Here is a 22,333-nt window from a genome sequence, read left to right as displayed (position 1 = left end):
TTCATCAATCTTTTTTGTAACCCCCTCGAAAAACTCAATCAGGTTTGTCAAGCATGATCTACCCCTGACAAAACCATGCTGATTACTCCCTAGCAATCCCTGTACCTCCAAATATTTGCAAATACCATCCCTCAGAACACTTTCCATAAACTTGCCCACCACAGATGTCTGACTGAAAGGCCTATAATTCCCAGGTTAGTATTTGGACCCTTTCTTAAACAGAGGAACCACATGCGCCACCCTCCAATCCTTTGGTACCACCCCCGTGGCCAGTGACATCCTAAATATCTCTGTGAATGGCCCCACTAACTGTCCACTAGCCTCCCTGAGTGTCCTAGAGAATATTTTGTCCGGTCCGGGAGATTTATCCACCTTTATCTTTTTTAACACAGCCATCACTACCTCCTCGGTTATCCTTATATGCTTCATGACCTCCCCAATATTTTTCTTTACTTCAACTGGTTCAACATTTTTTTCCCTAGTGAATACCGAGGCAAAGAAATCATTCAAAATTTCCCCCATTTCCTCAGACTTCTCACTCAGCCTACCCTCACTATCTACAAGGGGTCCAATTTTATCCCTCACTAATCTTTTACTTTTAATGTACCTATAGAAACCCTTTCGATTTATTTTTACTCTGTCTGCCAAAGCCTCTTCGTGCCTTTTTTTGGCCTTTCTAATTCCTTTCTTAAGATTCCTTCTACACTCCTTGTCGTCCTCCTTTAAATTCTCAGTTCCCTGCTCTTTATACCTCTTATACACCTCCCTTTTTCTCCTAACCAAATTTCCAATATTCCTCGAAAGCCAAGCCTCCCTATGACTTCCAGCCTTTCCTTTGATCCTCACTGGGACATAGCTACTCTGTACCCTCAAAATTTCTTTTTTGAATATCCTCCATTTTTCATTTACATCCTTACCTGAAAATATCCTGTCCCACTCAATACTCCCCAAATCCCTTCTTATTCCTTCAAAATTTGCTCCTTTCCAATCCAGAACCTCAACTTTAGGACCCTCCTTGCTCTTCCCTAAAACTACCCTAAAACTAACAGAATTATGATCACTAGACCCAATTTGTTCTCCAACATTAATGTCCGATACCTGACCTAGCTCGTTCCCTAACAGGAGATCCAGTATTACACCGTCCTGAGTCGGTTCTTCTACTAATTGATTTAGAAAACAATCTTGAACACATTTAACGAACTCTAGTCCATCCAGCCCTCTAACTGTATGGGTATCCCAATCAATATGAGGGAAGTTAAAATCTCCCATGATCACTACCCTATGATTTTCACACATATACGTTATCTCCCTACAAATTTGTTCCTCTAATTTTCTTGGCTCATTTGGTGGTCTGTAATACACCCCTATTAGCACCCTCATGCCTCCTTCACCCCTCAATTCCACCCAAACAGCCTCACTGGACGATCCCTCCAGACCATCCTGCCACCTCACGGCAATAATGTCATCCTTAACAAGCAGAGCAACTCCTCCCCCCTTTTTTTACCCCCTGATCTATCACATCTAAAACAAATGTATCCTGGAATATTAATATTAAGGAGGTAGTGAAATGGATTCAGCAATAGTTGGATGGGAGGAGTCAGAGAGTAGTGGTAGAAAATTGTTTGTCCAATTGGAGGCCGGTGACTAGTGGAGTTCCTCAGGGATCGGTCCTGGGTCCACTTTTGTTTGTTATATATATTAATGATCTGGAAGTAGGGGTGGAGAATTGGTTAAGCAAGTTTGCGGATAATACAAAGATTGGTGGTGTTGTGGACAGTGAGGAAGATTACCGAAGATTAAGAGGTGATTTAGGAAGGCTGGAGGTGTGGGCTGAGAAATGGCTGATGGAATTTAATACTGATAAGTGTGAGGTGTTACATTTTGGAAAGGCAAATCTAAATAGGTCATATGCATTAAATGGTAGACAATTGAGGAGTGCAGAGCAACAAAGGGATTTAGGAGTTGTGGTAAATAGTACCCTCAAGGCTGATACTCAGGTAGATGGTGTGGTGAAGAAGGCATTTGGAATGATGGCCTTCATAAATCGGAGTATTGAATTCAAGAGTAGGGAGGTCATGATGAAATTGTACAAGGCATTGGTGAGGCCAAATTTGGAGTACTGTGTACAGTTTTGGTCACCAAATTATAGGAAAGATATAAACAAAATAGAGAGAGTGCAGAGAAGGTTCACGAGAATGTTGACAGGATTTCAGGGTCTGAGTTCCAGGGAAAGGTTGTGCAGACTGGGGCTTTTTTCTCTGGAGTGTAGAAGATTGAGAGGGGACTTGATAGAGGTGTTTAAGATTTTAAAAGGGACAGACAGAGTAAACGTGGATAGGCTTTTTCAATTAAGAGTGGGGGAGATTCAAACTAGAGGACATGGTTTAAGATTGAAGGGGGAAAATTATAAGGGGAACATGAGGGGAAATTTCTTTACGCAGAGGGTGGTGGGGATGTGGAATGAGCTTCCGGCAGACGTGGTTGAGGCGCGATCATTGGTTACATTTAAGGAAAGACTGGATCGTTACATGGATAGGAGGGGACTAGAGGGGTATGGACCGGGTGCTGGTCAGTGGGACTAGGAGGGTGGGGATTTGTTACGGCATGGACTAGTAGGGCCGAACTGGCCTGTTCTGTGCTGTAAGTGGTTATATGGTCCTGCCCCTCCTGTAGCCAGGTCTCACTAATTGCCACAATATCATGACCCCAAGTATCTGTCCATGCTCACTATGCTTCTTGCATTAAAATATATGCGTTTCAGAGAATGACCCTCACATATATTCTCTTCTACCTTCTACCCTAATCTCCATCCTACCTTTGTTATCGTTATTATTCCTATCTAGGTGGCCATGCTCCCTTGACTCAGGGTTGGAGGAGGCAGTGAGTCAGCGCCTGGTGTTGGGTGAGAGGAGGAGGAGCCAGGAGTTAATTGGGGTTAATTGGTCAGGGTTAATAAAAGGAGTAGAAAGGGAGGGAGTGGCCAGCGAGGAGCTGAGAAGGAGCTCCTTGTGTGGAAAGGTACCTTTGAAACAACATATTTATAGTAAGAAAGGAGGAAATGGAGTCAGTTGGGGTAGTTAAGTGCTCCAGTTGTGGGATGTGGGAAGTCGGAGACAGCACAGCTGTTCCTGACGACTACACCTGCAAAAGGTGCATACAATTGCATATAATGAGTGACCGTGTTAGGGAGCTTGAGCTGCAATTGGATGAACTGAGGATCATAAGGGAAGCAGAGGCAGTGATGGAGAAGAGTTACAGGGAGACAGTCACCCCTAGAAGGCAGGAGTCAGGGAATTGGGTGACTGTGAGGAAAGGAGGGAGAGTGCCTGTGCAGAGTACCCCTGTGGAAGTGCCCCTCAGCAACATGTATTCTGCATTGGAGATGGGGGAATAGGGGGGACGAGTCATGGGGGTCAGGTCTCTGGCACAGGGCTGCCCCTGAGGTTCAGAAGGGAAGGAGAGATAAGAACAGGATACTTGTAGTTGGGGACTCATTAGTCAGAGGGACAGATAGAAGGTTTGTGGGACGAGATCAGGGATCCAGGTTGGTCTGTTGCCTCCCTGGTGCCAGGGTCAGGGATATCTCTGATCGAGTACATAGCATTCTGCAAGGGGAAGGAGAACAGCCAGAAGTCGTGGTCCATGTGGGGAACAATGACTTAGCTAGAAGTGGGGATGAGGTCCTGAAACAGGATGATGTGGAATTAGGTAGGAAGTTAAAAAACAGGACCTCCAAGGTAGTAATTTCTGGATTGCGGCCGGTGCCACGAGCTAGTGAGGGTAGAAATAGGAGGATGTGGAGGATGAACGTGTGGCTAAAGAGATGGTGCAGGAGGCAAGGGATAAGATTTCTGGATCATTGGGATCTCTTCTGGGGGAGGTCGGACCTGTACAAGAGGGACGGACTCCACTTGAACTGGAGGGGGACCAATGTGCTGGCAAGCAGATTTGCTAGAGCTGTGGGGGAAGGTTTAAATTAGTTTGGCAGGGGGGTGGGGAACAGACTGTGAGAGCAGTGAGAGAGATCGCTTCGCTGAACACCTTAGCTCCATCCTCATCAGCGGCAGTAATCTCCCAGTGGCCAACCAGTTCAATTGCGCGGCCACACCCATGCTGACATATCTGTCTGTGATCTCATGTACTGCCCCACCAAGACCACCCGTAAATTGGAGGAACAACACAATATTCTGTCTGGACACTACAACAGATGGCATTAACTTAGTCTTCTCTGGTTTCCTCTCCATTCTCCCTCCCTTTCCGTTTGTCTTCTTTCCTTCAGATCTCTGCCTCCTTCTCTCTCCATTCACAGAGCTATCCCTCCTCCCCTTGTTTGCTGGTGTGCCTTCCCTATTACCTCCTGACTGTTTGACTGTGCTCCTCCCCCTACCCATCCTCCCCACTATTTTATTCAGGTGCCTGCTGACATTTTTGTTCATACCTTGATGAAGGGCTCAAGCCTGGAACATTTTTGCACTATAAAATACATCGTTTGATCTGCTGTGTTTTTCACCAAATTGTTTTTACTGCTATATAATTTGACACTTAGCTAATAAAGAAATAAACACTATTTTGCGTTTCTGTAGTGAATTTGGGTACATGCCAGAGATTCCAAATTTTAATCAACGGGAAGGGTTGCAAATTAACGTTGAATATTTTGCATAATGTGCTAAAGATTTGCCCCAGAACACCTGTATTTTAGGGCACCAATAAAAGATGTAATTTAGCTGGCATAGGGAGCCATAGTAGCGAAGTATTCTATACTGAGCGACGAAAGACATCGAGTTGATGTATACACGGGGAAGTTGAAGTACACGTTTTGGAGTTTAGTGCAAGATGGTTACCTCCAGGCTTGTACCCTGGGCTTATATACATCACTATGTCTGTCACATGGCAAGCAAGTGATAGATACCATCAGTGATATCGTCAGCCCAGATTTAAAAACCTGTATTGGACGCAGGTCAATTTCCCGTGTTTTTTTATAGCACGTCTGCCATTTTGGGAGCTGGTTTGCTTGCTGGTAAGGCCACACCTTTACATTTGTCCTCTACTTCTAGATGAATGGCGGACAATTTAGATTTAGACAAACTAGTGATTTAAAATCGTGCACTCTGACAGTAATACCATCACACCTTTCAGTCAATAAATATTATTGGTCACAATATTAAAGTAGTAACAAGAATTCTTGCAGCAGAACTGAAGGGTACAATGTACATTTAATGATAGCTTTACAATTTTAACATGCAAAAGAGGATTTCAAGTGGGAATTTAAACGAGCTGAAGATGTCATGGGACTAGTTCAAAATGAGAGCATCGGAAGCGGGAAAGGAAGGTATTCTGAACACTTTCACCTGCGAGGTTAAGAGTCGCAGAATAAAAGTTACCAGTGAAGAAGGTTACGCGGATAATTTGGGAGATAACTGATCACCTCAGCATCCAAGAATTTCACAGATATCTGATCTAATGTGTCAGGAGCTGTCAGTACAGTATTCCTGTGGGCAAACTAAAAGCAAACAACTTTAATTTAACCTGCCACTGGAGTGTTGGAAACCACAGGGAATGGAAGAGGTTCAGAAGAACAAAATACTTCCCAGTGAGGGATACCCACCAATAATGAGGCACAAAGCAGGCCAACTATAGGGATCCTTCAGAAAAAGGGAGATGACTTGGATTGGATCCACTAAAATACCATACCTGCAAATGAAAGAGAATAATACATTGAGACAATTTAACATGGATTTTCTGTATTATCATTAACACGACTTCATTAAACTCTGAAAAAGTACCATCTTCTCCCTCGCCAAAAATAACACAAAGGTAAGAAGAATCAGAACAGGACATACGTGGTAAATGGGAGAGCATTGATGAATACAGAAGAGCAGAAGGATTTAGGGTAACGGTACATCGTTCCCTGAAGGTAGAAACTCACGTGAATAGGGTGGTGAAGAAGGCTTTTAGTATGCTGGCCTTTATCAATCATTGCATGGAATATAGGAGTTGGGAGGTGATGTTGAGATTGTATAAGACGTTGGTGCGGCCTCATTTGGAGTTCTGTGTGCAGTTCTGGTCGCCTAATTATAGGAAGGATATAAACAGAGTGGAGAGAGTGCAGAGAAGGTTTACCAGAATGTTACCTGGGTTTAAGCATCTAGAGTATAGGGAGAGATTGGACAGATTAGGTCTTTATTCTTTGGAGCGTAGAAGGTTGAGAGGGGATTTGATAGAAGTATTTAAGATTATGAAAGGGATAGACAGAGTGGATGTGGATAGACTATTTCCGTTAAGAGGAGGAAAGATTAAAACAAGAGGACATGAGTTAAGAATTAAGGGGCAGAGGTTTAGAGGTAACATGAGGGGGAACTTCTTTACTCAGAGAGTGGTAGCGGTGTGGAATGAGCTTCCGGGAGAAATAGTGGCGGCGGAGTCAATTGTATTATTTAAGAAAGGGTTGGACAGGTATATGGATGAGAAGAAGATGGAGGGTTATGGGCACTGTGCAGGGAGGTGGGACTAGAGAGGGGTGTTTGGTTCGGTGCAGACTAGAAGGGCCTAATGGCCTGTTTCCGTGCTGTAATTGTTATGCTATGTTGTTATGTTATAACTAGAAAGAAGAGGGTTATGGACTGCTATTGTGCAGTAGGTTTACATCTCCAAAGGGTCTGTAAAAACACAGAAATGCTGGACGAACTCAGCAGGTCTTGCAGCATCGAGTGGAGGAAAAGTAAAGACAAGTTTTTTTTGTCATCTGATTGTACAAGTACAACCTGACGGAACAGCATTCTCTGTTCCTTGGTGCAAACCACGTAGGCACACAACCAGACATAACAGACAAACAGTACATATGTACTGAAAGACCCCAACAATGAAGACGCTGTTTACATCCGGTACCGCACGGATGGCAGTCTCTTCAATCTGAGGCGCCTGCAAGCTCACACCAAGACACAAGAGAAACTTGTCCGTGAACTACTCTTTGCAGATGATGCCGCTTTAGTTGCCCATTCAGAGCCAGCTCTTCAGCGCTTGACGTCCTGCTTTGCGGAAACGGCCAAAATGTTTGGCCTGGAAGTCAGCCTGAAGAAAACTGAGGTCCTCCATCAGCCAGCTCCCCACCATGACTACCAGCCCCCCCACATCTCCATCGGGCACACAAAACTCAAAACGGTCAACCAGTTTACCTATCTCGGCTGCACCATTTCATCAGATGCAAGGATCGACAATGAGATAGACAACAGACTCGCCAAGGCAAATAGCGCCTTTGGAAGACTACACAAAAGAGTCTGGAAAAACAACCAACTGAAAAACCTCACAAAGATAAGCGTATACAGAGCCGTTGTCATACCCACACTCCTGTTCGGCTCCGAATCATGGGTCCTCTACCGGCACCACCTACGGCTCCTAGAACGCTTCCACCAGCGTTGTCTCCGCTCCATCCTCAACATCCATTGGAGCGCTCACACCCCTAACGTCGAGGTACTCGAGATGGCAGAGGTCGACAGCATCGAGTCCACGCTGCTGAAGACCCAGCTGCGCTGGATGGGTCACGTCTCCAGAATGGAGGACCATCGCCTTCCCAAGATCGTATTATATGGCGAGCTCTCCACTGGCCACCGTGACAGAGGTGCACCAAAGAAAAGGTACAAGGACTGCCTAAAGAAATCTCTTGGTGCCTGCCACATTGACCACTGCCAGTGGGCTGATAACGCCTCAAACCGTGCATCTTGGCGCCTCACAGTTTGGCGGGCAGCAGCCTCCTTTGAAGAAGACCGCAGAGCCCACCTCACTGACAAAAGGCAAAGGAGGAAAAACCCAACACCCAACCCCAACCAACCAATTTTCCCTTGCAACCGCTGCAATCGTGTCTGCCTGTCCCGCATCGGACTGGTCAGCCACAAACGAGACTGCAGCTGACGTGGACTTTTTACCCCCTCCATAAATCTTCGTCCGCGAAGCCAAGCCAAAGAAAGACATATGTAGGACAAGTATTCATCTAAAAAACAATATTGTTTCATATATATGAGAGCGTTGGATGATTATTGTGAGCAGTTCCTGTGGTTATTTATCATCCTCACTGTTCCTCAGCCTGGTGGTCCTGGCTCTGATCCTCCTGGATCTCTTCCCTGATGGGAGCAGCTGAAATATGTTGTGTGCAGAGTGGAAGGGGTCCTCAATGATTTTTTTCATCCTCTTTAGATCACATCAATGGGGCGGGGGGGTGAAGGGGAAGGGATACTCCAATGACCCTCTGTGCCACTCTTATGGTCCTGTGGATTGATCTCCGATTTATTTCTCTGCAGACACTATAATGTAGCCGACCAGGATGATCTCAATAGAGCTCCTATTGACATAATGGTGGCCGGTAGCCTTTCCCCGCTTCAGTCTTCTCAGAAAATGCAGTCACTTTGCACCTTCCTGACAAGTGAGGAGACATTGAGTGTCCACGAAAGGTCACTAGTTAAGTGAACTCCAAGAAACTTGGTGCTCTCCACTATAGTGTTGTGGATGTGAAGTGGAGGGTCCTCCTGAAGTCCACGATCATTTCCTTCGTCTTGTCACATTGAGACTCAGGTTGCTACTCTGCCCCATTTCACGAACTTTTCCACCCTTTCTCTGTCGAGCAACACATCGTTGTTGCTGGTGAGGCCGATGACTGTCGTGTTATCTGCAAACTTGATGACACTGTTGGAGCTGGATCTGGTGATGTCGTCGTGGGTCAGTAGTGTGAAGATACAGTGGGTTGAAGTTCTTGAAAAAGGGTTCAGGCCTGAATCGTTGGTTATATCTTTACCTCCTATGGACGCTGCAAGGCCTGCTGAGCTCCTCCAGCAGTTTTGTGTTTTTACTACAATCACAGCAACTGCAGACTTTCGTGTTACACCCCGAAGGGCCCGTGCTGTGCTGTAACATTCTGCTTTCTGTCAGACTTTGTTTAGTTCACACTTGAAAATCCCCTTCATCTGCCAGAGCCCTTCTCCAGATTGCTGCTCTACTGGACATAGCAAGATCATCTCCAGAGCAGCTCAGTTTCAATTACATTGGTACAGGCTTATGGTGGAGATGCCCAAAGGCCAGGACCATACATCAAAGAAACCAATGTAGATCCCACCAGAATCATTTGAGAATTCCGTATTTAACTGATTGAAAAAAATGGAATATATTAGTAGCTGCAGAGCAAAGTGGAGGGGGGGAGGGGCGGGATGAGAAGGGAAGAAGCAATTGAGGAAAGAGAGTGGCAGAAGAGTGAAAGAGAAGGAAGGTAAAGATGATCCAGATTGGGAGGGGCTTAGGAGGACAAAAAACGGGGAGGGGGGGTTGGGGTAGAGATGAGGAAGGATACCAGAGTGGAGGAGGAGAGGAAGGGCCAGGGTGGGGGGAGGAGGAGAGGAAGGGCCAGGGTGGGGGGAGGAGGAGAAAACAAAATTTCCCCACCAAATTCCCTTTAAAACTCCTTCCACTTGTCTTCAACCTAGATCTTGATTTTGATAACACTACAATGGGATAAAACTCCTGATTATCTATCCTACCTATGCCTCTTGTAATTTTATTTTAGAATTACAATTTTATAATTTGACTCTATTGTCAGCCTCAGACTTTGTTCCAGGGAAAACAAGCCCTCTCCCTGTAGCTGAAGAGCCCAGTCCAGGCCACATCCTGGTGAGTTTCCTCTGCACTCTCCCCGGTGCAACCACATCCTTCCTACAGTGCAATGACCAGAAGTGCCCACAATATTCCAAATGCAGTCAAACCAGTGTTTTGTAAAATTGTATAATAACCTCTCAATTCTTGTATTCTATGCCCTGAACTCACTTTGCAGGACCCTGTCACCCTTCTCACCCTCATCGTTTGTCCCAACGTGGACCACAGCATTTGGCTGCTCAACTTCTTGTGAATTCAATCCGAGACATTCCAGACCCTTGCACCTGGGAGGCAATGTATCATCCTGGAGACTTGATCTCATCCATACAACCCCTGACCTGTTCTCTAATCACTGAATCCCCTGTCACTACAGTTTGCCTCTTCTCCTTTCTGACCCAAAGTGTCAAACTCATGCCGGAGACCTGACTGCTGTGGCTCTAGGTCAAACACGAAAGTCTGCAGACACCGTGGTTGAAGTAAAATCACAATATTGGAGAAACTCAGCAGGTAAAACAGCATTCTTTATGTGGCAAAGATAAAGATACGAAACCAATGTTTTAGGCTTGAGCCCCTCATCAAGGAATGAAAAAATGTTGGCAGGTGCCCAAACATAATGGTGGGACAGAATATTAAGTTTTGTTCCTCTAATTTATGGGTGGTCTTGGTTTGACAGTATGAGGCCACGGACAGATATGTCAGCATGGGAATGGGACACAGAATTGAAGTGGTTGGCCAGTAGGAGATTCCCATCACTGATGTGGACAAAGCGAAGGTGTTCAGCAAAGCGATCTCCCAGTCTGCATCCAGTCTCTCCGATGAAGAGAAGGTTACAACATGAGCACCAGATGCAGTAGATAATTCCCGCAAAGTATTCCTTCACTTGAAAGGACTGTTTGGGGCCTGGAATGGTGGTAGGGAGGACGTGTGGCACATCCTGCAGCTGCAGGGGAAAGTGTCAAGAGGGCAATTGGTGGGAACGGATGAGAAGATGAGAGTAATGGAGGGAGTGGTCCCTGCGGAAGGCAGAGAGGGGTGGAGAGGGGAAGATGTGTCTGATGCAGCATAATGTGTTGTATGTAGGCATCCCCTATCAACAGTGTTATGGAGGAGAACAGTCAAAGGGGTACCCTGTACTGACTGCCTATTCCCTTTCCCCCTCCCAATGGTCACCTCGCTACCTGTCACTGAGTTGTCACTGCCTCTAGTCCATCATCGCCCCCAATTCTAACTGTATTTTCTCAAATCACTGAATCTTGCTTCTGTACCACTGTACCCTATATTCTGCAAGTTGCTGTAACACTGCAGTCTGAACTTCTTTTTATTAGCGCACTACCTGCTGTACTCAAGTATGAGTCGACTTTCCTGGATAACAAAGCTTTTCACTGTATCTCAGTACATATGACATTAAACGATTTAACTCGATATTACAGAAACAAAAACCAGTCAGACTGTATCTGTGGAGACTGAAGGTCCCTGACCAGAAAGTCATTGATCAGAAATATAAGCCATGTTTCTCTCTCCACAGATGCTGCCTGACAGGCTGAGCAATTCTGTTTTTATTTCAGATTTTAATTATCTTTTTCAATGCTATTTTCAAAGGCTCAAATCCCAACTCAACCGCAACTGCCCTTTTCTAGTCTCATGTTCTCAACTGAAGTAAAACTCAGACACCATGATTGAAATAAAAACACAATGCTGGAGAAACTCAGCTGGTCCAAGAGTGTACTTTATATACCAAAGATAAAGATACATATCCAATCTTTTGGGCTTGAGCACTTTGCCTTGATGAAGGACTCAATCCCGAAATGTTGGTTATGTATCCTTACCTTTGCTATATAAAGTTGTTTGACTGGCTGAGTTTCTCCAGCATCGTGTTTTTACCCATACTCAACTAACATCTCCTCCTTCATCACTTCCCCGACTGTTTATCCTACAGCACATCAGGAACTCTCTGCCGTAAGAGGAGACGGAGTCAGATGCAGGCACAATGTCTAAGAGATATTTGGACAAGGTGGATGAAGGTGAAATTTATAAGGATGTGGAGACCCAATGCAGGCAAATGGGAATAGTGTGGATGGGTACAGAGATCAGCATGGATGTGATGGTATGTTGTGAGAATTTCAGCCTCCATTACTCCCAAGCCCATGCCTCTGGGTGTAAAAGCTTTCCATCATTCTGTTCCAAATGTCCTAACCTTTATCCTCCGAATTTGATAGTTGCCATGTATCGAACTACAGTGAGAAGATTACGTTTTGCATGCATACAGGAGGCTCGCAATGAGTCCTTCTGGTACTGGGCATTGAGAAGCTGAGATCAAGGATAACCCCCTCAAACAACAAAGGGGGGAGTAACGAAAAGGTGCCACAGTGGTGTAAATAAGAATGAATGTAACAATGTACAGTGATGGAAATGTAAGGATTGGAAACTAATGATGGGAAGAGATTTTGAATTCTGAAATTTCCTTTTGTAAATCATTCAATGTGAATATAGTCTACTTTTGGTTAAAAAATGTCACCACACTCAGTCAATTAATTTACAAAACAAAATTCACATTAATCTTCTTACTTGTGGAGGTTTTATCACGACAAAGACCTTAAGATATAGGGAGGGCAGTGAGAGGCCATTCAGCCCATTCAATCACGAGCTGATCTATTTTCCCACTCAGACCCACTGCCCGGCCTTCTCCCTATAACCTTTGAAGCCCTGGCTTATCAAGAACCTATCAATCTGTGCCTTAATATAACACCCAATGTCCTGGCCTCCACAACTGCATTTAACTTCAACACAACGTGAACATCGGGTTTAAAATTTAAATAAAAATAACATCGGCTTCTGACAGGAATCTGGCACAACACTGGCTTCAGTCACAGTCCTAGTAAGAGCAGCCACTGTAACCCATCCTGGTGTGATGGATTATGTTATATTTTATATTGTATATAGATATGTTTTAAAGGAGATAAAATGTGGGGTTTTTTTTAGTGTCGGTCACAAACACACACAAACACTTCACCACACAGATCTCATTTAAAATGCAAGAGCTTGGCTCAAGCCAGACAGTCCAGGCTCTGGGTGCCTTTGCAAAAACTTTGAAGAAGGCCTATAAGGACTTCACAAGTAGGTGTAATGGATTATTGTTTTGGAAAGCAACAGATGAACAGACTTGGAAGATTGGGTCCGGTGCCGCAGTCTGTCTAAATGCATCATGTGGTTTTCTCTGACACACAGAGAGAAAGAGAGAGAGAGAGAGAGAGAGAGAGAGAGAGAGAGAGAGAGAGAGAGAGAGAGAGAGAAAGAAAGAGAGAGAGAGAAAGAGAGAGAGAGAGAGAATTCCATTCTACAGTTCAGCAGCAGCTGGGACTGGAACAGGACAAGCTGACAAGCTTGTGGAAAAGCCCCATTTTGAAGACTGGTTGTGAGTTCTTAGTTCAGCCTGGTCGAAGCCCTTGTGGTCCATACAAGAGGAAATGGCTGGCTACTTCATGTTTCACTTGAAATAAGGGAAACAAAAAGGAACTCTGTGGTGATGTGAAAGAAAACTCTGATGGGGCAAGTTTCTTCGACAAGACACTGAAGCAGCTGATCGGAAGGAATCAGTTGTGTGTGTCCAACGAGCAACAAATCTCTCTCTGGAAACCAACAAGAATCTTCCTGAGCAGTAACCATTTATCTTTCATAATTCATAAATGTTAAATTCTGTGCACAGTATAAGAATTGCCTGATACCGGTGAACTTGGAGGAATGAGAAGTGAGATTGGACTGTGAATCAAAGAACTTTTCTGAACTTAAACACACATTAGAATTAGAAGGGGGGTTGTTAATAGTAATAAATTAAAGTTTGATCCTGCTTTCATGTTTAAAGATATTAAAAGCAACTTTTGTTTAAAAAAGTAACCATTTGTCTTAGTGAATTTCTATTGCTGCTGGGTTTTGGGGTCCTCTGGACTGTGGTCAGGTTCTCGCTCTCCATCATCGTGGTCTCCCTTGTCTGCCAAAGTCGCTCCACTTGCACTCTGCGGCCGCCCCGATTCCGATGACACCACTGATTTAAGGGTTAAATTTCTTTCCAGCTACCCACTTATTCCCCTCTTATTTTGTACACCTCCAACCACAAGGAAGGCTTGCCAGCGATGATACTTTGTGAGGTGTTTCAGGAGACTCTCGTAAACTTCTGCAGGTGGTCCGTGGAGAGCATCCTGTCTGGTCGCATCAGTGTCTAGTACGGAGGTGCCAATGCTCAGGACAAGAACTCCAGAGGGCTGTTAACTCAGCCTGTGACATGATGGGCACCAGTCTTCACTCAATCAAGGATATTTACTGTACAAGAGGCAGTGTCTTAGGAAAGCAGCCTCTATCCTCAAGGACCCCCACCACCCAGGCCATGCCCTCTTCACATTCTTCTTTGGCTTGGCTTCGCGGACGAAGATTTATGGAGGGGGTAAAAAGTCCACGTCAGCTGCAGGCTCGTTTGTGGCTGACAAGTCCGATGCGGGACAGGCAGACACGATTGCAGCGGTTGCAAGGGAAAATTGGTTAGTTGGGGTTGGGTGTTGGGTTTTTCCTCCTTTGCCTTTTGTCAGTGAGGTGGGCTCTGCGGTCTTCTTCAAAGGAGGTTGCTGCCCGCCAAACTGTGAGGCGCCAAGATGCACGGTTTGAGGCGTTATCAGCCCACTGGCGGTGGTCAATGTGGCAGGCACCAAGAGATTTCTTTAGGCAGTCCTTGTACCTTTTCTTTGGTGCACCTCTGTCACGGTGGCCAGTGGAGAGCTCGCCATATAACACGATCTTGGGAAGGCGATGGTCCTCCATTCTGGAGACGTGACCCATCCAGCGCAGCTGGATCTTCAGCAGCGTGGACTCGATGCTGTCGACCTCTGCCATCTCGAGTACTTCGACGTTAGGGGTGTAAGCGCTCCAATGGATGTTGAGGATGGAGCGGAGACAACGCTGGTGGAAGCGTTCTAGGAGCCGTAGGTGGTGCCGGTAGAGGACCCATGATTCGGAGCCGAACAGGAGTGTGGGTATGACAACGGCTCTGTATACGCTTATCTTTGTGAGGTTTTTCAGTTGGTTGTTTTTCCAGACTCTTTTGTGTAGTCTTCCAAAGGCGCTATTTGCCTTGGCGAGTCTGTTGTCTATCTCATTGTCGATCCTTGCATCTGATGAAATGGTGCAGCCGAGATAGGTAAACTGGTTGACCGTTTTGAGTTTTGTGTGCCCGATGGAGATGTGGAGATGGAGACATTGCTACCATTGGGGAAAAAGGTACAGGAATCTGAAAATAAGCAGTCAGTGGCACAAGGACAGCTTCTTCCCCTCTGCCATCAGATGCCTGAATGAACAATGAGCCAAAGACATTGCCTTACTTTGACATTTTCTTGCACTATTTTTTATTTATCTCTGCAATCTGTTGCCTCTCCAGTCCCTCCTTATAGCACCTATCCTGAACTTCATCCTTTCCACTCTCTCCAGGGTATTAATTATGCCCTCACCACAGTGTGGTGGACAGCAATGCTCACAACACTCTGGCAGAAGCCTGAAGCTAAAGTCACTGTAATCGTTAATTTTCCTCTTACTGGGGCCTCTGGAACCATTTTGCCTGATTGTGAAATAAATTGCCTGGTTATGGTTTACACTGGATAGGCCTCATGTCTGGGGCTGCACTGAGCATTGACTACTGGCATACAGTCTGCACAACACCCCAGTTCTTGGACTGACTAATTCACCACAGATGTTTTACATGTCCCCAACGTTGTCACACTGATATACTGATGGATAAGTGTGAAGTGTTGCATTTTGGAAAGGCAAATCTAAGTAGGTCGCATATATTGAATGGTAGACAATTGAGGAGTGCAGAGCAACAAAGGGATTTAGGAGTTGTGGTAAATAATACCCTCAAGGCTGATACTCAGGGAGATGGTGTGGTGAAGAAGGCATTTGGAATGTTGGCCTTCATAAATCGGAGTATTGAATTCAAGAGTAGGGAGGTTAAGATGAAATTGTACAAAGCATTGGTGAGGCCAAATTTGGAGTACTGAGTGCAGTTTTGGTCACCGAATTATAGGAAAGATATAAACAAAATAGAGAGAGTGCAGAGAAGGTTCACGAGAATGTTGACAGGATTTCAGGGTCTGAGTTACAGGGAAAGGTTGAGCAGCCTGGAGCTTTTTTCTCTGGAGCGTAAAAGATTGAGGGGGGATTTGATGGAGGGGTTCAAGATTTTAAAAGGGACAGAGAGAGTCAACGTGGATAGACTTTTTCAATTAAGAGTGGGGGATATTCAAACCAGAGGCCATGGTTTGAGAATGCAGGGGGAAAATTATAAAGGGAACATGAGGGGTAATTTCTTCACGCAAAGGGTGGTTGGGATGCGGAATAAGCTTCCGGCAGAGGTGGTTGAAGCAAGGACGTTATTTACATTTAAGGAAAGACTGGATAATTACATGGAGGGGAGAGGATTGGAGGGGTATGGACCAGGTGCTGGTCAGTGGGACTAGGAGGGTGGGGATTTGTTCCAGCATGGACTAGTAGGGCCAAACTGGCCTGTTCTGTGCTGTATATGGTTATATGGTTAACAAAAGTGATACTTACTTAATAAGATTTTCCAGGAAAAGACGCGCGTTGCTCAAAATCTGCAATAAAATTAAACATTGGTTAGATAATTCGATGGTTAATTTGGTTGCGAGTCTTCATTGATGGTACGTCAGCATCAAAATCCATGTCCAATCATTTCTACAGACTTCCAATATAAGTAATGGCCAATGTAATGAAAAATCAGATTTTAATTGACTGTTCTCAGTGGAACCACAAGAATCGAGCGTTATCAAATCAAATCAAATAGCTTTTTATTGTCATTGTACAAGTTATACAACGAGATTTATGACAGCAGTACAAGGTTACCAATGCAGCGACGCAACCACAGGCAGCACCACAGAAGTTAAATAAAAAATTTAATGTACAGTGCCGTATATGTCCTTTATGTGAATGGCGGGGGGGTGTCGGCTGTATGTATAATAGATGTGGAGGACAGAGAGGGGAATTTGTGGATATGTGTGTTCAGTATAATGACAGCCTGGGGGAAAAATCTGTTTCTGAGTCTGTTTGTTCTTGTCTTGATTGTTATGGAGAACTGTACAAGAAAAAGAGTTGAGGCCAACACTGATAAGGCCATGAGATATAGGAGCAGAAATAGCCTATTCAGCCCATCAAGTCTGCTCTGCCATTCAATCATGAGCTGATCCATTTTCCCCACAGCCCAGTCTTATAACCATATAACAATTAGAGCACAGAAATAGGCCAGTTGAGCCCTACTAGTCCATGCCAAAAATCTGCTCCCACCTAGTCCCATGATCCGCATATGGCCCATAACCCTTCACCCAAAACCTTTGATGACCTGGCTAATCAAGAACCTATCAATCTCTGCCTTAAATATACACAATAACAACTGCCTGTGGCAACAAATTCCACAGATTCAACACCCCCCCACAGCTGAAGAAATTCCTCTGCATCTCTGTTCTAAGCAGATGCCCTTCGATCCTGTTGTGACCTATTGTCCTGGACTCTCCCACCATGAGAAACAACCTTTCTACATCTACTCTATCCGTGCCTTTCAACATTAGAAATGTTTCAATGCGATCCCCCTCATTCTACTAAATTCCAGTGAGTACAGACTAAGAGCCGTCAAATGCTCCTCATATAACCCTTTCATTCCCAGATTCATCCTTGTGAACCACCTCTGAACCCTCTTCAGAGGAGGGTTCTTAAACGAGGAGCCCAAAACTACTCACAATACTCCAAGTCCACCATTATTGTATTGAACAGTAGAGCAGTCTATTCCTGCACCTATTTTCTTGCGTTGTGGGTTTGCAATCTGATTGGTGAATCATGGAGAAGGCTTACCTGTATGTGCCTCTGGCCTATCAGCACTGATCCAAGCATTTCAATGCTTGATGTAATTAGCGTGGTCTCTAACTTGGGCTGCGTGTATCACAGACCCAAGAAAACCCAGTGATCTTCAAACTGCACCGTAGCTGTCTTACTTAATCACAGTATGCAAGCTTAGCTCTTATCCGTGGAACTCCATGTGCTTTAAAGGTGGTGGCAAGTATGTGCGTGGCATGAATATTTATATTTAATGCCTTTGCCATGAAGACAGGAGAAGCATCATTCAGGAGCACCAACTCTACCAGACTCGATCCTCTACAAATCTAGATTGAATTGTTTATTGCCATGTGCATTATTGCTTCATAAACTAAAAATGCCTCTGTACTGTTACAGCAATTTAAAGACTACAGGGCATAGTATTACAAAATGAAGAAGGCATTCATTTCAAGAGGAGTAGGATATAAGAGCAGGGATGTGATGTTGAGGCTTTATAAGACACTGGTGAGACCTCACGGGGTATTGTGAGCAGTTTGGGCTCCTCATTAAAGAAAGATTGTGCTGACGTTGGAGAGAGTTCAAAGGACGTTCACAAAGGACTATCATATGAGGAGTGTTTGATGGCTCTTGGCCTGCATTCATTGCAATTTAGGAGAATGAGGGGTGAATCTCATGGAAACTTTTCAAATGTTGAAAGGCATGGACAGAGTAGATGTAGAAAGGTTGTTTCCCATGCTAGGACAAGAGGCCACAACTTCAGGATTGAAGGGGCATCTGCTTAGAACGGAGATGAGGAAACATTTCTTCAGCCAGATGGTGGCAAATCTGTGGAATTTACTGCTACAGATGGTGGTGGAGGCCAGATTATTGGATGCATTTTCAGATTCAGATTTATTATCAGAGTTCATACATGACATTACATACAACCCTGACATTCTTTTTTTCCTAGAAGTGAAGCAGAATTATCGTGGCAAAGATGGATAGGTTCTTATTTAGCCATGGAATCAAAGGTTATGGGGAGAAGGCTGAGTGGGAAATGGATCAGCTCATGGTTGAATGGTGGAGCAGACTTAATGGGCTGAATAGCCTGTTTCTGCTCCTATTTCTTATGCTGTTATGGTATGGAGAAAACTACAGTTAAAGAGTTCAGGAGCCTCATCTTTCATGAATGAGAAGTTTACTTAAACTGTCCTTGAATCTGGAAATTTACGTTTTCCATAAGTACACAAGAAATAGGAGCAGGAGTCGGCCATCCGGCCCATCGAGCCTGCTCCGCCATTCAATGAGATCATGGCTGATCTGATGACAGGCTCATCTCCACCTACCTGCCTTTTCCACATATTCTTTCATTTCCCCACTATGTGAAAATCTATCCAACCTTGTCTTAAATATATTTACTGAGGTCACCTGCACTGCTTCCATGGGCAGCGAATTCCAGATTCACCACCTTCTGGTAAAAGCAGTTCCTCCTCATCTCCGGCCTAAATAATATTGCTCTGAATCTCAACACAATGTTTCCTATTTCTAATCACCCCTACCAATGAAAAGGACTTACCTTTATCTTATCTATGCCTTTCATACATAATTTAATGTTTTCTATAAGATCCCCTCTCATTTTCTAAATTCCAGTGAGTCCAAGATGACTCAATCTATCCTCATAGGCTAACCCCCCTCATCATTGTGTTCAAGTTCATGCATCTTCTGCTGGCTGGAAGTGGGGAGCAGAGAGTGTGACCAGGGTGGGATGAGTCTTTTAATAGGGCAGGAGCTTTCCTGAGACAGCACAAGAGGGTAGATGAAGAGGAGTTTGGTTCACGTGATGGCTTGAGCACAAAAGTTCAAAGCTTGCTGCTCCACAGCGTCTAGAAAAGGAGTGAAAACCAAACATCAGCTCTGCCGTGCATGAGTGCAGAAAATCGGAACTACTATTCAGAATGATTGGAAATGACTCATTTTGCCAAATGAGTCGGTTATGTTCACATTCAATCCCAACCTCAACTCTCTCCTCCCTCCCTCACCAGTTTGGGGCCCTAAACAGTCCTTTCAAGTCAAGCAACACTTCACTTCAGTATCTGCAGGAATTATCTACTGCATCCCGTGCTCCCATTGTGGCCTTCTCCACGTCGGAGAAAATGGGTGATCGCTTTTCTGAGCACCTTCGCTCCATCTGCATCAGTGACAGGGATCTCCCAGTGGCCAACTATTTCAGTTCTGTGCCCCACTCCCATACTCATATGTCTATCCATGGCCTCACATACTATCCCACCAAGACCACGTGTAAATTGGGGGAGCAATACCTGATTTTCCATCTGGGAACTCTCCAATCGGATGGCATTAACATCGGTTTCTGCTAGTCTACTCTCCATTCTCTCTCCCTTCCCTTTCCTCTTGTATCTTCTTTCCTTTAGCTCTCCATTCACAGAACCATCTCTTCCTCCTCCTGCTTGCTGGTGTGGCCTCCCTTCCTCATCCACCTCCTGCCTTTGAGACCGTGGTCCTCCCCCAATTTGTTTAGGCGCCTGCTTACGTTTTTCCACACATTGATGATGGGCTCAAGCTCGAAATGTTGGTTATGTAACCTTTATCTTTGGTATATAATGTACACTGTTTGACCTACTGAGTTTCTCCAGCATTATGTTTTTACCCCAACGTTAACACACCCTCAATTCCAGCCTCTCACTCAGTTAGTATGGAAAAGGTAAATGGACATTGATTCTCCTCACCCGGGGACAAGACCACAACTAGAAAACATAAGATTTAAGAGAGGGAAGAGTTAGAAAGGGACCCAAAGAGAACTTTTTCACCCAGGGGTGGACATGTGGAATGAGCTGCCAAAGGGGATGGTAGAGGAGTTTACAATTGTAATATTTAAGACATTTAGACAGGTATATGGCTAGAAAGAATCAGAGGGAAATAGGTCGAATGCAGACAAGAGGGACATGCTTGGGGAGATGACAGCTGGCGAGGACAAATAGGGCCGAAGGGCCTCTCTCTGATCCTTACGGTCATATATTCTATCATCTTTACCGTGAATGACTTTATATTGGACTACCAAGTAGAGCACAAATCAACGCAAGGTTTGGGCCAAAATATATTCAATTCCATGTCATACAATACTGCCAGAATACACATTGTGAGGGGAGCCACTGTGCATCTCAAGATGGTTGGAAGGAGGAACAGGAAGGAAAAAGAAAATTTCAAAACTTCTAAATGTCACAGAACCAATCTTTCAGCAACTGAACCAATAATCCTTCAACTGCTTTATTCAAATCATAATAAAATCCTTTAATTCCCCCCAAACAATTATTTTTTGCGGGGGAAATATTCTGACGAACAGAAATCCAAGCACAATTGTTTGGGGGACTCCTCAGCTAACACAACTCCAAGTTTATTTGTCACTTTATACCTGCTACAGTGAGAAGGGTTCTTCCACAGGTCAACACGGAAGTTTTCAAATGCTATGATTATGGTAAAAACATAGAGAAATGCTGAAGGAACTCAGCGGGTCTTGCATCGTCTACAGGAGGTATAACTGTCGTACAATTGTACAAAGTAGAAGGGCAAGAACACAATTTGAGAGTATGGAGTTACGACAAAGTATTTTTGCGCTCTTAAAATGATGTACCTTAACTGACAATGCAATGGCCTTGCTCAGTCATACAAAACTTCACAAAACTATGCAGGGCGATATGTCAGGGTAATTCAACCCACTGCTTTTTGAAGCTGGTATACTGGTTGATTTCTTCCTGCAGCAACTGCTAAAGCAGAGAGTAAGGCAAGGACACTGAGCCTCCCTTTGGCTGGGATGAAAGGCAGGAACTAGGCGGGAGGAACATTGCTGCGAAGGAACATTATTGGGATATTTATAGCTCTGTTCATTTTTCTCTAGGGAAAGGTGGGCAAAGAAACCCTGTGTTTGTTACAACACCATCTAAGCTTCTTCATGATTAACAGCAAAGCGCTTTCAGACTCATTGAAAGGATTTTTTGAAATTGCACACTTGCCTTTTGACCCTCCCACAAAATTGATGGTTTAGGGCTGTATTATGAGATGCCTGACAGCAAATTTCCCAGCTTCTCAATCAGCCTGGGCCCTTTATTCCCTATAGAGCATAGAGGTCGAGAGGTGGCCTCACAGGTTCATTAAATCATGAAGGGAATGGTAAAGTAAATGCTCAGTCTTTTTCCCCAGAATTAATCATTCCAGAACTTGAGGGCACAGGTGAGAGGGGAGGGAGAGATTTAAGAGAGTCCTGAGGGGAAGCAGTTTCACTCAAAGGATGGAACGTATCTAAACTGAGCTGCCAGAGGAAACTAGAAGCAGGCACAATTCTTGATTTTCACAACATTTGGACGGAAATATGGAGAGGAAGGCCTTAGAAGGATATTGACCAAATGCAGGCAAATGGGACGAGCTCAGAATGCCAACTTGGTCAGCATGGATGAGTTCGGCTAAGGGCCTGTTCTACAGAACTCTGGGGATTGGTGAAAGGTACGCACTGAAATTCTACTCCAAACTAGCCTTGTGAATGAAAGTGCTGCATTTAGCTCAGTAGTCCAGAGGTAGAATGGAAGCGACCAAAATGCAAAATAACAACCTGAGTCTCAATGTGGACAAGACAAAGGAGATGATTGTGGACTTCAGTAGGATTAGGGACAGCCACCCTACACTAAGCACCAATAGCTCTGTAGTGGAGAGAATAGAGAACATCAAGTTCTTTGGTGTCCACTTAAACAGTGACATATCATGAACACACATCATCTCCTCACTGGTCAGGAAGGTGCAACAGTGACTGCACTTCCTGAGAAGACTATGACAGGCAAAG

General features: G+C 44.6%; 1 protein-coding gene across 1 annotated transcript in view; it reads right to left on the bottom strand.

Annotated features, from left to right (window-relative positions):
* LOC138751987 (diacylglycerol O-acyltransferase 1-like) overlaps positions 1–22,333 on the bottom strand; it is a 174,960-nt gene that overhangs the window by 69,720 nt on the left and 82,907 nt on the right. The window contains exons 3-4 of the mRNA XM_069915110.1: positions 16,219–16,259; positions 5,606–5,691 (exon numbers count right to left, since the gene is read on the bottom strand). Coding sequence (XP_069771211.1) covers positions 5,606–5,691; positions 16,219–16,259 — 127 coding nt within the window. The remainder of the gene's footprint in view (positions 1–5,605; positions 5,692–16,218; positions 16,260–22,333) is intronic.

Source organism: Narcine bancroftii, chromosome 1 (assembly GCF_036971445.1).
Source record: "Narcine bancroftii isolate sNarBan1 chromosome 1, sNarBan1.hap1, whole genome shotgun sequence".
Lineage (NCBI taxonomy): Eukaryota > Metazoa > Chordata > Chondrichthyes > Torpediniformes > Narcinidae > Narcine > Narcine bancroftii.
This window is presented reverse-complemented; position numbering and strand designations above follow the sequence as displayed.